Source organism: Chrysemys picta, unplaced genomic scaffold (assembly GCF_011386835.1).
Source record: "Chrysemys picta bellii isolate R12L10 unplaced genomic scaffold, ASM1138683v2 scaf945, whole genome shotgun sequence".
In the NCBI taxonomy this organism is placed as follows: Eukaryota; Metazoa; Chordata; order Testudines; family Emydidae; genus Chrysemys; species Chrysemys picta.
The window spans coordinates 2,843-17,578 of NW_027053652.1; the positions used below are offsets into that span (position 1 = coordinate 2,843).

The 14,736-nt window shown below is 49.9% G+C and overlaps 1 protein-coding gene across 1 annotated transcript; it reads left to right on the forward strand.

Annotated features, from left to right (window-relative positions):
* The first annotated feature begins 514 nt into the window (after positions 1-514).
* LOC135979516 (E3 ubiquitin-protein ligase ZNRF1-like) lies at positions 515-9,413 on the forward strand. Its single transcript, XM_065579849.1, has one exon. The coding sequence runs from the start codon at positions 1,357-1,359 to the stop codon at positions 2,017-2,019; it is 663 nt and encodes a 220-aa protein (XP_065435921.1). The 5' UTR covers positions 515-1,356; the 3' UTR covers positions 2,020-9,413.
* Positions 9,414-14,736: the final 5,323 nt, after the last annotated feature.

A 14,736-nucleotide genomic window follows, 5' to 3' on the forward strand; every position in this document is an offset into this window, starting at 1 on the left:
AACGTATTCACACCAACAGTTCTAACGAAAAGCAACAAAGAATCCTGTGGCACCTTATAGACTAACAGACGTATTGGAACATAAGCTTTCGTGGGTGAATACCCACTTCCTCAGACGCATGTCTATTTAAGTCAACGAACCAGGCCACTCACGAGTAAAGCTACTAATTTGTTTGTGCTTCAGCTTCCCAACTTTAAAAGTGAGATATTAATCTTTCCTTTGTCCTGTTTGAATGTTGTAAGCATTTTGGGACAGAAACTGTCTTGTATTATGTGTCTGTACAGTGCCTAGCACAATGGATCCCTATCTCCGCCAAGGGCTCTAGGCATTACTGTGAAATTAAAAATAAACTGAAATCTATGATGCAACCTTAACTATGGTCCCACGACTGTTCCACCATAATAGCACACTTAGCACACTGTCAGCGCTTCACACATCATTATAATTAGCAGCAGAGGCTTGCGGCTTTTCCAGCGCATAACACTGTCCATCCTCAGCGATGAGTCTACGCTCCCCTTTGTTGGTGGCACTGATGTGGTGATTCGAAGCGTGAGCCCTAGGGGGAACTTTCAGGTAGGGTCTGGAAGCAGGGGCATTTCCCAGCTGCAGGGGAAGGTGGGGCCTCGCCTCCCTGAGAGCGCATCTAATCCCCACCTAACGCCTCGGTCCGCCCCCGCCACCTCTCCTGCCCCCGCCCCTGGGCCGAGGGAACCGAGCCGCGGCGGTGGGGGGGGCTGGCAGTGAAGGGGTTAATGCAGACTGCGGGGGCGGAGCGAACCGTGGCGCATGCGTCCTGGCAGCTTCTATTGTCTCCGCTGGCCCCAGCAGCGAGGTATTGCTGGAGAGAACGGCCCGGGGCGGAGGCGAGCGGGCTGCTAGGACGAGGTGCTGGGCTGAGCGGCGGGAGGCTCCGCTCCATGGAAAGGGCCCTTGCGGGCCTGAGCAGGCCGGAGGCTGAGCCAGCCTCGCTGCGGGCTCCGGCGGCGGTTGCCGCCTCGGCGTGGAGGAGCTAGCGCAGATTGTCTCTGCGGGCTGCTAGCCGAGTCCCGGCCCTGCAGCCAGGCGGGCGGGCGGACCTTGCCTGCTGTTCTCCCGGCCTGCAGCCAGGTGGGCGGATCTTGCCTGCTCCCCCCGCTCCCTCCAGCCCCGGCTGCGGATGAGCGGCTGGGGGCCTCTCGGGACCTGGCGGGGGGAACATGCCGGAGGCGCGGGTGAATTTTAATTCCTAGTTTGTCGTCCCCGCCTCCTCCCTTTCGTTAGCCTCCCTCCCCCCCGCCCCCCGCCGAGGGGGTGTCTGCAGGGGCTAGGTGCTGAGCGCTCTCGTTCGGGCGGCGGCAGGCCGGGCCGGGCCTGCCCATGGGTGGCAAGCAGAGTACCGCGGCCCGCTCGCGGGGGCCCTTTCCGGGGGTCTCCACCGACGACAGTGCCGTGCCCCCGCCCGGGGGTGCGCCCCACTTCGGTCACTACCGGGCCGGCGGCGGCGCCATGGGGCTGCGCAGCCGCTCCGTCAGCTCGGTGGCTGGCATGGGCATGGACCCGAGCGCGGCCGGCGGGGTCCCCTTCGGCCTCTACGCCGCGGCTGCCCGGGCGGCGGGCGACCCCGAACGGGCCCCGGGCGGCGGCGGCGGCGGCTCGGGCGCAGACTCCACCTACGCCCATGGCAATGGTTACCAGGAGACGGGAGGCGGTCGCCATGGAGACGGGATGCTGTACCTGGGCCCGCGAGCCTCGCTAGCCGACGCGCTGCCCCTGCACATCGCGCCCCGCTGGTTCAGCGCGCACAGTGGTGAGTCCCGTGGCCGGCGGGGAGACGGGGGCGCGGTCGGGCTGAGTTCGGGGATCGGGCTTCCTACGGGCTCCCCGGGCTCCTCCTGCCTCGGCACTGGAAACCGGAAGGGGGGTTATTCAGTTGGCTTTCTGGTTTATGTAAGGAAACGGGGGCCCGCTGGAGCTCACTGGGGGGCCGAGGGGCACATTGGAGTTACCTGGAAAGGAGCAGATTGCAGCCACGCTTTTTAATTCGGAGAGATTGGGCCCCAGGGGCTCTCCCCAAGATAGATGATAAAATATAAAATAAATAATAATGATCAGTGGCTAGGACCAGTCGCCACTGGTTGGCTGGGGTATAGAACTGCACATGGGCCACACCTGACTCAGGGCAATGCCTGCCCTTTACCTCCTTAGAGTGCCTGGTGTAAGAGTTGAGGCTGGCATTAACTCTTGTGGTCTGTCTCATGGCAGGAGGGGAAGGAGAAAGGGGGAGGCTCCCTAGAGAAAGGATCTTGATCTGCCTTCTAGAAGTGTCAAGTGGGGGTCTGGCAACTTTGACAAAAGTGGGCTGAGGCTGGTGTAAACTCACTACAGTTCAAGCCATTGGCTTGGAAGGATTGAAATGGGTTTTGGTATTGTATGTGAAAGGGGGTTGGTTACAGTCCTTATTGTCCAAATGTCCTCAGAAAAGAGGAAGGAGAAGAGAGGGTCATGGGAACCTCAGAAAACAAGAAGTAGGAATTTCTTCTGATAAAAAGCCAGGAAGAGGCCAAAGCGGGGTTTCCCATCCAACTATCTGTTATGGTCATGATGCCCTGGAGCAAGTGGAGAGAAAGAGAAAATGGTTTCTTTGGCCTGCTTGACTAGGCTAGGGAGCCAGTTGGGCGCGGCTACAGGAAATATGCTAGACTGAGGGGAGGGAGGAAGCTCCTCCCTCCCCTGTTCCTGACCTCCACTCTTGAACCATTCCATTAGCTGGGCTGAGTGGAAAGAACCTGGCTCTCCCAGTGGGATTGTCTCTGACCTGGGACAGGGGAAGAGGTGGGAGCCCTCCCTGCTATGAAGTAATTTCAGGGATGTTGTCTTGTTTCCTGGAATAGTCTGGGACTTCTTTCCCTCCGCCCCCTTCCTGAATATTGTAAATGTTCTTGTTATGTGACATGGTTCTGGGAATCTCTGTACATCTTGGGGAAAATGCCTCATTTGAAGAGGGGCTTGAGACAAGGGAGCAAAACATAGTAGAGGGGAATTGAGTACAAAGCAAGACTCATAGGACTTGCTTCCCCCTCCTCCCAATTCATAGGGGTTGCTGCAGCCACTCAGATGGATGCTGTCTGGTGTCCTGTATTAAGTCCTAGATTGCACAAGCACAGTTACTGCTGTTTACTGCCTGCCTGATTATCTGGGTTAAGTCAAGTAGCTGGAGCGCAGGATTGGGAGTTAGGACTCCTGGGTTCTGTTCTAGCTGCCTTGACATGTGACCTTGTGCAAGACACACCATCTGTGTCTGCCTCTGTTTCCATCTCTCTTTTTAAAAGAAGATACTTCTGTAAGCCATTTTGTGACCTCCTGAAAGCTGCTACAGAAGTTCAAAGTATAATTGTTGCAGTAGAATCTCACTGATTTGCACCTCCCAGCAAAGATTTTATTGCAGAGATGGTACTGTAGGCCTTGTATTCCTAAGGCTTCATTATACAGAATATACTACAGTATTCTTGATAGCATTCTCTGTATGTGATGGCACTAGTTCAATTAGAGCTAAGTACCATTCTCAAAGTATCTTTCTGAGAGGCAGAATCTGAACTTCTGAAATGTTTTCTTGCTTCCTAGCTAATTTGAAAAATGGATTTGAAAAAACCTCCTGGGTCTCCCAGTCGTTAGTGTGAATTAGGGAAGGTTTGCACTTTTACTTAGACCTTAGTCCATCCCGTGCTTTGCTGCACACTGGGCTTACCCACATTTGCCATCTTTGCCTATCAACTGCCCTTCTCTCCAAATCTTCCTATTTCGTGTTGAGGTGCTGATGTTGTTCAGAACTGTTAGTTTCCATGTTACTTGCGGACTTCTCTTTTTCTTGCGTTTTCTGGCTTCCATTCAAGGGCGGTATTTGGTAAGTGTTCTTTTTCCATTCTCCGCACGTGTCCCAGCCACTGATGTAGTCTTTTGTAGATTATTTGTAGATTATTTTGTAGATTTGTGAGAGGGTACCTTGTCCAGTAATTTTTCTGACTTCTTCACTCATCTTCCTATCTCTATATGTTATTCCCAATATTCTTCTCAGACATTTGTGACGAAATGCATCCAGCTTTTGCATGTCTTTCTTCATAAGTTGCCATGTCTCACTGCTGTATGTTGTGATGGCAATAACAGTTGCTTTGTACACATTCAGTTTTGTCTTGAGGGAGATGTTTTTGAGTCTTCCAAATGCAGCGTTTGCCTTCCTTCTTCTTCCTCTTTCCTTGGAATTAGTACCATCTTGGTTGATGGAACTTCCAAGATATGTAAAATTGCCCACCTTCTCCACTTCCTTCTTCAATTTTGATTTCTGTCCCTATCCCCATTAACTTTACATTTCTTTGCATTGTATCTCAAACCTATCTTCTCCATTACTTTTTACTTGCTTGTACATTTTTGTAAGCCATTGGCATCTTCACTTATAAGAGCGATGTTGTCAGCAAAGTCTAGATCAAATAGGCTTGAATTGTTCCATTTTAGGCCATATGTATCACTGTTGCATTGTTTTTACTATTGTGCTTCTACTACTGCCCTCTAAAAATTGCATATGAAATGCTTTGCTGTCTGTGTGACACTCTAGGCACTTGGTCTTTCTGGTGTCTGCTTCAGGGTCCTGTAGGATGTTGTGGGTTTGCTCTAAGAAGTGCATTGCACTGTTTGGCCTAAGCCAATAACCCTCCATGTGGTGGTGCCTCCTGTGCTTGTCTGATTTTTTTTTTTTTTTTTTTTGGTATTCACCTCCCATGTCTTCCGTGTGCAGGCATGTCTGTGGGGAATTTTGTAGAGGAGCAGTTTGAGGGAGGGGGAAGCAAGCTATCTGGCTACTGTAGCCTTTTGTTGTCCATGATTAGAATGGAGGGGGGGGGGGATAGTCCTCTGCAATTCCTCTTCCTCTGTGGTCCCACTGCTGCCTGGAGCTAAACCACTCCCTATTAGCCACAGTAAAATGCTGAAACAACAAAGCTTTGGTAAATGAAGAGGAGCCTTGATATTGGCTTGGGTGACTTTTTACCATTCATTTGTTAGGGGACTTGAAAATGAGAACAGGGAGAGTTGCTGAAACATCGAACTGCATTTGGAGTCCATACATTTGGTCCTAAATGCACTTGGTCCTTTGTTAGAATAGATTTTAATCTCCTGCAAGGAGGAACCTTCAGAGGATGTTCCCTCCTTGCAGAACACAACTGATTGTCTGAGGATCTTATTTATATTGCAGCAGTGTCAAGAGGCATCAAATGAGATCAGAGCCTCCTTGTGCTAGGCACTCTGCATACTCCTCAGAAGAGACAGGCTATTTTTACTGAACAGCTGCCTCCCTTGTACTGCTATTTCTTGGGTACAGTGACACAGGAACAATATTACCTCTTAACAGCCTCTAGATCTTCCTAGGAGAGATGTGAAGAGACTGCCGACAGAATGATTTTATAAAACAGCCCTGAGAGTGGGTTGGTTAGAGTTTCCTGTCAGACTGAGTGTCCTCTCCTTAGGGAAGGAGTCTCCATTGTTTACTAAAATGAATTTTGCTTACTCAGAGGGTTTCCTTGGGGGGGGGTCTAGCTCAACAGTTAACTGTGGTTGTCCTTTTAACTGGAGCTGTGATTGGAAAGTCAAGGTCTTATTTGGTGGTCATGGCCTTTCTTATGCTTCATTTGATTAGGAGGCCACAAAGTCTCTGATAACCTGTGGATTTGCTTTTAGGACATTCTATCTTCAAGAATAAGATAGAGTAGGGGATGGTTTGTTTGTTTGTTTTTGTGGGTGAGAACAAATGGCAGGGAATAACTCCTCTAGGCCTTTTCACAGAAGCCAGTGCTAATATATAATTATGAAGGGCCACAGTAAAATGAGGAATGTATGGCTGGCTGACATATCCCCAGCCTTGTTTGGGCATGCGTACCTCAATCCATGTCATGCTGACCTCACGCACAGCTTCATCACAGGAGGTTGTGAGAATTGTACAAGATGTAAATGCCCTAAATGTACCTGGAAAATCCACCAGCAGCCACCCCAGAGTTCCCAGTCCTTGAAGGTCTGAAGCTCCTTGAAAAGCCAGATCACTTTATATGATAGTCCTCTGCTGATCTCTGGAGATGCCCAGACATTTGTTTTGGTTTGCTGTGTCTTGTTGTTAGGAGTATCATAAGCTTTCTAGGCATCAGCTCTGACAGGACACACATTATGTGTGGTTAAACTGTTGTCTTAAATGTCTTGAGCATTGTAAGCAGTTGAGCCATTTAAACCCATTCTTGCTGTGACAGTCTCCACCCTGTATTTTCAAAAACAACAAGGAGTCTGGTGGCACCTTAAAGACTAACAGATTTATTTGGGCATAAGCTTTCGTGCGTAAAAACCTCACTTCTTCGGATGCATTTGTATTTTGTATTTTCAAAGTGAACCAATGGGTTCTCTGCAACTTCTCCCACCCTTGCACAGAGGGGCTACAGATGCGCACTATGCGCATCTGAGAGTGGGTGTCTGGAGGCGACAGACCAAGATCAGGGTAGTGGCAGGTTTGGTAGAAAGCCCAATATGCAGGAAGTTTCTGATTTTAGTCTTCTTGCAAAGGAACATGTAATGTGTTTTTTGGTTGGCTCTTCAGAAGGCAAGCTGAGAGTCCCAGCTTGTGTGTGTCTGTGTTGGAAGAGCATATCCTCCCTCTAGTCCTGCTCCCTACAGCTAGAGAGGAGGCATAGGATGATGAGCTGTAGTAGTAGAACTTGGATGTTGTGGGGCCTGAAGTCCCAGAGCTTTCTCATAGCTGCTGAGTGACTTTATTCCAAGATCCTGGTCTTCATTTGAACCCTCTGACTCAAGACCTGAAACCAGCCCAGTCACAAAAAGAGAGCTTCCTTCTGACTTGCCGGTCAGCAAGCTGCTGACAAGCCCAGAATGCAGCTGTTTTGGTTGGCTTGTACAGATCTCCAGTACATAAATATAACCACTCGTCCTCTCCCTCTGCTCACCCCCTCAGCCTCCACAGTCAAAGTTAGAGAAGAGTGTCTCCAAGTCGGGAGGCAGTCACCACCAAGAATTCATCTTTATTAGTGGAAATGTCTCGGGGGCTGTATCTGGGCCACCGTACATTAGCATGGTGCCTGTTACTCTTGCTAACTATCTGTTGGGGCTTACAGGTCTGATCTCTAACCTGGCCATTGGGACTGTACTTGTAGAGGGAGAATCAAAGGTCTGATCTTGACCCACCCCCAACAGCTTTGCCCCACCACGAAACCCCACCCTAGTGCCTCCTTTGTCCCAGCTTAGCCCTGCTGGCTTGGCTGCACTGCTTTGTCACTCTCTTCCTTCCCCCATAGTTCTCGTGTGTGTGTGTGTGTGTGTGTGTGTGTGTGTGGATCGGGGATGGCAGTGTTATTAGGGTGTCTAACTTGATACTGAAGTTGTGTGTGACGTTCACAGTGGGTTATCTGTCTTGGAGACAGGAATCTTCTCTTTCCAGAATAGCTTACAGCACTGGGAGTGGCAGGGCTAGCTTCCTCTGTGTTGCTGGCCAGTAAGTCTTGATGCTGCTCTGGCGATGGTCCCTTGGCCTTTTTGCTGAGCCCACTGAGGAGGGCATTAACTTCACATGTGGATGGATTTGATTTGGTTGGTTCATGTTTCTCTCCTAAATTCCATGTTTTCCCTACATATAGAGATTTTCAGTCATGCTTATCGGAGATCTGACCAACCCATTTCCCTGTCTGAATTGTCTTCCCTGTCCATGAACTAGATTTATTCCAGACTTGTTTTGTTTATGTTCCACTGCCTGGAAATGCTGTAAAGGCTTTTCGTGTATCGCTTATTTATTAATGTGCTGGTAGGGTTTGTGTGTCTCATTCATTGCTCTGTGAGTCAGTCAAACACAAGCATTCTCAGTGAGGAGATGAGACTAAATAATAGGAGGAAATACAGTTACACGGGGAACATGAATTTCAATCCTGGAAGAAGAACAGGAGTACTTGTGGAACCTTGTGACTCCTGTTCTTTTTGCGGATACAGACTAACACGGCTGCTACTCTGAAATCCTGGAAGAGAGTGCCTTTTCCCACAGATCTAGTCTCCTCTGTGCCAAACCAGACAGGCTGTAGAGAGCTCGTTTAATGAATACCTCTGAGATGAGGAACAAATCTCTTGGCACCATAGTAGCCAAGTGGGCTACCACAAGATAGAGCTAATTAACCCGCCATTAACTTGTGATAGCCTCCAGATGTGTCCAATAAACAATGTGATTTTTTTCCTTTTGCTAGAACAAATATGCACCAGTTTTTCTCACTGGATTTGAGCCAATATCTCTGATCACAGAGACTCATGAGTGATGTACAAGAGATTTCAAGCTTAAATCACCTGCTGAAAACCACATGAAAGAAAGGCTAGAGGAACATTGTAAAACAGACAGCCCAAGGTCTAGCTTTCCTTAAAATACTGCAGTCAAGATGTCTGTCACTCCGCTGAGGTCCATGGGTTTACTCTTGAGTTACCCGGATATAAGTTTCAGAGTAGCAGTCAGAATTAGGTCCCAGCTCCCTTTTCTTATTTCTCAGTGCCCTTGTGAGATAGGTTAGCAGATTTAACCCTGTCTAAGAGATGCGGGAGCTACTGAAATAGGTTGCCCACAATAGCGCAGGTAATGGCTGAGTGTGACGCAGTAGGGAACGGGGCGGGATTGACCTGGGAATGTCTTCTAGTTTTACTGGTTTCAAAGTAGCAGCCGTGTTAGTCTGTATCCGCAAAAAGAACAGGAGTACTTGTGGCACCTTAGAGACTAACAAATTTATTTCAGCATAAGCTTTTGTGGGCTACAACCCACTTCTTCAGATGTATAGAGTGGAACACACAGACAGAAGATATTTATACATACAGGAGAACATGAAAAGGTGGAAGTACGCATACCAATTGTAAGAGGCCAATCAATTGAGATGAGCTATCAGTAGCAGCAGAAGAAAAAAATGTGAAGTGATAATCGAGATGACCCATAGAAGGTGTGAGGAGAACTTAACATTGTGGGGGAAAAATTAGTAATTCATGAATTAGTATAATGACCCAACCATTCCCAGTCTCTGTTTAGACCTAAGTTAATTGTGTCTAATTTGCATATTAATTCGAGTTCAGCACTCTCTCTTTGGAGTCTGTTTTTGAAGCTTTTTTGTTGCAAAATTGACACCTTCAAGTCTGTCACTGAGTGATTAGAGAGGTTGAAGTGTTCTCCCACTGGTTTTTGAATGTTATGATTCCTGATGTCAGATTTGTGTCCATTTATTCTTTTGCGTAGGGACTGTCCAGTTTGGCCAATGTACAATGTTTTACTGGACTGTCTGTATGGGGGATGGGAGAGCAGGGGATGTCTTTACTTGAGGGATCATACCTGAGCCTGTAACATGAACCAGGAGGGGTTGGGCCAGGTGACACCTTTTCCCTGGGAAGGGGGTTGGGGCCAGGTGACACCTTTTCCCTGGGGAAACTGGACAAAGGGCTGCTTTTGGGCTGGCTGGGAAGAGGCAGGGAACCCAAAGTCTGGGGTCTAAGCTCCTTGTCCCCCTAGAGGGACCTCGCTGAGGGGTCCTGTTTGTACCTATAAGTCCTGCTTGGGACTGTTTCTGTCGTCTAATAACCCTTTTGTTTTACTGGCTGGCTGAGAGTCATGGTGAATCGCAGGAAGTGAGGGTGCAGGGCCCTGACTCCCCCACACTCCGTGACACTGAGTTGGGAGTAGAACCCAGGAGCCCTGACTCAAGTTCCCTGCTCTAACTGCTAATATACTCCTCCTCTTTGAAAGTGACTCTTTAAAAGAGCCGAATGCCAGTAAGTGTTGGTGGCAATAGAAGTTGTCCATTTGCTGCAGGGAGACTGAGTCTGGAAGAGTGCGGCACATAACAGAAGCAGTGGGTCCCTTCTCCATTGTCAGACCTGAGTGCGATGGGGAACACCGAAGCAATACTTTCTTGTACCTTTGCTGTCTTCTCAGGCTGATGTTGTGGCTGCATCATCAAAGAGAAGCCCCAGAGTGGGTTGCTGCCGGGTGCTTTTGGGGCTTGCACTAACTCCAGTTTTGGAGGGCTAAAATAACTCTGGGAGCTTGCTCGCTCCCTGGCATGCTGCTGCTGTGCCTGTGAGCCAGTCGGAGTGGCTTGTGTTTGTCAGACCTTGTGCCTGGGAATTGCCGGAGCGTGAGTGAACAGGCCCAGTCTCTGGAATGTGCCTGGAGGAGTTTCATGGGCTGTCCCCTCCTTCCTCCTCTGGAGTCTTTTCTTGGGCTGCCTGGAGTGTGCAGTGCTGTGAACCCCTTCCCTTCCCTTCCCTTGCCTGTGGCTAGTCTGACTGCTCAAACTGTCCCCCTCCAAACTCTTCTGATCAACTGGTTCTCTGCAAAGAGGAGGAATGTCTTAAGGGAAATGGAGGGCCAAGGAGGAGTATGGGGAGCAGCTGCAGGAAGTCAGTGATCATGGTGGCTTGGTCTCTGTAAAAACACACCACCTGATCCTTGTACAGTTGCACACCACTTCCTTTGGGCAAAGCACGAAAGAGCCTGCAGATTTCCTGTGCTGCTCTGCTGAAGTGTGGGGTGGGAGGGGGCCTAGCAGACTTCCTGCGGGGGTGGGGGGGAGGGGGAGATGAACACTAAGAGGAAACAGCAGTCCTTCCCCCCCCCCCCCCCCCCCCCCCCCCCCCCCCCCCCCCCCCCCCGCCGCCCTCGAAACTGGACAGCTTCCCAGTGCTGGTGCCTGTAGTGCAGAGGGCTGATCCTGTGAGGTGTTGCGCACCCAGATCCTAGCCGAGAGAGAGGGAGTTCAAGATGCTCGGCATCGCCTGAGCCCATAGCTTGTATCCAAGGCACCAGTGGCAGTGGATGTTTTCAAGAGGAGACTGCTTGGACCTTTGCTTATTCTGCACTATTTTGAGATAGTAACCATAATCCAAGAGCTCGGGTGACACCTGCGTAGCCAGCATCCACTGGGCACAGACTGGAAGGTGCAGGAGTTTGGGTGGCTGCCACCCAGATCTCTGGATTATCCTGGTCAGGAGCCAGTGACTATCTGCTTGTGTTAGTGTCTGTGTAAAGCGCTGCTCACTTTCTCTGGGTACAGAAGCCTCCCAGGCCAGATATAAATATATGGAGATATACCTATCTCCTAGAACTGGAAGGGACCCCGAAAGGTCATAGAGTCCAGCCCCCTGCCTTCACTAGCAGGGCCTAGTACTGATTTTGCCCCAGATCCCTAGGTGGACCCCCTCAAGGATTGAACACACAGGTATACAGACTCGCTGACAGGGCTCAAGCTAGCACACTAAAAATAGCTGTGTGGATGTTGTGGCACCAGTGGCATCTTGGGCTAGTTGCCTGAGCATGGATCTACGCGCCCAGCTGAGTCTGAGCTCCAGTACACATGGCTGGCTATACTGCGAGGCTGTCTGCCCGAGCTGAGCAGCTCGCTCGCTCGCAGATGCAGTGTCTAAGAACCCTGTGTGACTTGGCTGTGCAGACATTCATGTGTGGTGTGCTTCTGAAGGGAGGCTGGCATATGGGGTTACTCTGAGCAGAGTGTGGTGACTTGTAGGGGATCTGAAGGGAGCTGCGATGAAAGGGAGGGATTTCCATGTTTGTTAATTAATCCAAAAGGGACCCCAAAGCCTGTTGCAGCTTGCTAAAAACTCTTGTCTCACATAGCAGCCGACCCTTTAAATGCTTGCAGAGATGCCAGTGCTCACCTGTGTGCTGGCAAGAGAGCTTGCAGTGATCCATCACCAAGCCCACTCCTAGACACTGCCTTGGTTCCTTCCAGCCGAGCACAGGCAGGCATTGCTGAGTGACTTGCGTTGTCCCACCCCCAACACGCTCTTTTGCATCCTATGTGCAGAGGAGACGTTTCCACAGGAGACCAGGCTTGTGAGCACTGAGCTCGGTATGGAAAATGGAGGCCCCGTACAGAATCTGATGCAAAGCTCTGAACTGGAGGAGACTCTGAGTATCCCCTTGTTTCTGGACTTACCTGCTCCCAAGGTGTCTCCTGGGCCACCTCACTTTGGTTTGCTGCTAGAAGAATGAGCTGTGTTCTGCTCTGCTTCACACATCAACACAATTGCTCGGCAAGCTTGCATTCCAGACTCTGACAACCCCGGTCTCTGCCTTATGATGGCATTCTATAACTACCAGCCTGAGCTAGCTGGGTTGGGAACTGTTTTGAGCATACAGAGGCAGGCTTTGTATGGAAGTTGCTGATAGGGAACAAATAGTAAACCTCACAATGTGATGATTGGGGTTCCTTTTCTGTGTCTCTGCTCTGGCAGATAGTTCCACAACGCAGCGTGAATTTCGTTAGGCCGGGAGACTGGTTCATAAACAGTTTATCTGCCACCTCTAGAGATCATGACTTGTGGTGAGGTCACAATGACATATCCTCTAAAAGCTCAGAATGATGATGGAAATCTTTACCCGGTTGCAAGGTTAGTACCAGTAGCAGAAAATGCCAAAATCTGGATTCTGTATTTCCCCCCACTCCAGTAGCTCTCAACCTTTCCAGACTATTGTACCCCTTTCAGGAGTCTGATTTCAGCCCCAGGCCGAAGTCTGAGCTCTGCTGTCTGGGGGGCGGAAGCATGTAATTTAGCTTTTGGGGCCCCCCTGTGGCATGGGGCCCCAGTCATTTGCTCTGCTTGCCACCCTCTAACACCCGCCCTGCATTTGTGACCCTCCCCAAACCCATCCCATGACCCTGTTGGGGGTTGCAGACGCCAAGTTGCAAAACACTGATATAGTGTATGTAGAGCAGTATGAACAAGTATGAAATTTTAGTTTGTACTGACTTTGCTAGTGCTTTTTATGTAGCCTGTTATAAAACTAGGCAAATATCTAGATGAGTTGATGTACCCGGCTGGAAGACCCTGTGTACCGACAGGGGCACATGTGCCCCTGGTTGAGAACCACTGCCCCACTCAACACCCATAATTCTTCCTTGTCAGGACTACTTCGGGTGTGTAACCATAGTTTCATAAGAAGATTGGACTTATTTCAATGCTTGTTCTTGAATTTAGTAAGGAATGAAAACAGGTCTTGGCACAACCAGGAGAGTAGATGCACATGAAGAATATAATTAAATGCAACTTAACCAGTCTTACCTGGCTTCAGAGAGAAAGGGCAGGAGTGTGTCGAATGAATGGCCGGCTATTTGTAGAGGCTGTTTGTCTGTGGAGTGTGGCAGAGGGAGAAGCATGGAGAAGCTATCGTAGCAGCCTGCTTTGTGTAGCCACTCTGTGCTGGCAATAGCCGCAGATGTGCATGCCTAGCTCTGGCTTGCATTCGCTCCAGACTGCAGAAGCTGGGAGTACAGTGAAGCTCCTGTGCGACACGTGGTGTGTTACAAAGAGGTAATGTGGTCCCTTTGTTTCAGCCCTTACAAGTGAGTGGCCTCAGGCTCCAGCTTCTTCACTGCTCTCTGGAAGCCCTCCAGAGTCTCTTGCTGCCCTGCCATTTGTTCCTGTGTCTGGTAACTCTGCCCTCTTGAGAGGTGTGAAGCTTGAGCTGCCTGTGAATTTTTGTTGAGCGTCTCCAAACAAGGGTATTGACACCAGGTGATGGCCAAGGGGAGTGGAGAAGGGTACGGTGGGGTGAGGTGAGAGCAGCCTATGTCTGAAACCCGGTAATTGTTGTTCAGGGCCAAAGGTGTTTAATGAGCTCTGCAGTGGAGTTAAGGATCCGGCACCCCACTGCGGCTGCCTGCTGGTTTTCTCATTCCGTCAGCAGCCACTGACCTGAATTAAAACGAGCCTGCTGGCTGTGTTGGCTCCCTCGCTTGCGTGGCTGGCTGGGGTAGATCAAACTTGGGATTTCATAGTGTGGAGCAGTTTGATAACGGAGCATTTCTGGAGGGCCTTCCTTGGGGAGCATCAGTTCTAAATGCCTTTTCTTCCTTTTGCCCTTTTGGGCTCTTCTCCCCAATTCAGTTTCTAACTGGCTTGATTCTTATGGCATGCCTTGGGCTTCAAACAATGGGGAGCCCTTCCCAGCAGTCTGGGACCTATAGGCAAAGGCAGCAGCACTTCTGTTGGGTACAGCTTGAGAGGGATAGGCTGCTTGGCATGTGGGCTAGTGGGGGGCCATCGCTAGGTGCCCTAGTGGATTAACGTCTGCACCTGGGTAGCTATGCCTTTGGTCAGTGTTGAGACTGGTCTTTTCTGCTCTCTAGAAGACACTGGGCCCCTCTCCCAACACCGCTCTAACCAATGGGGTGGCCATTCTCTGAGCAGAAAGAGCTTGGAGGCAGAACTCTTTGTGTGGGTGGGTGCAGAAGGAGAGCAGGGCCAGGGCTGGAATAGCAGGGTGGTGGTAGAGCTGTGAGGACTCTGTAGTCTGGGGTGCAATAGCAGAGCTATGTGCTGGGAGCTCTCCCTGTCCCGGAGCTCTAAGGCTGTTACTTTGTCAAAAGTGGCTGCAGCGTCTCATTTTCTGCAGTACTAAAATATACCAAATATTTAAGCAGACAAAGCACTGGCCACACTGAATTGGAACAGGGCAGTGACTCCAGGGGAAACTCTTCTGGCTTGTGGACAGTCCAGATGGTGAACCAATGTCCAGGTTGAATAGCTGTTGGTTGGCACCTGCTGTGTTTTGCAGGCTTGTGCCCTTAAGCATGAGTGCTCTGCAACCTGGTGTCTGATGCCCCCTGTTTCTGGCTACAGTCTCATTGAATCCCATATGCTGTTAATAAAGGAGCTAATCGTTGAATTTCCAGTTTGCCTTTG

Bases quoted from the DNA above. Each gene is read 5' to 3' on its own strand.
- LOC135979516 (XM_065579849.1), top strand. From the start codon at position 1,357: ATGGGTGGCAAGCAGAGTACCGCGGCCCGCTCGCGGGGGCCCTTTCCG.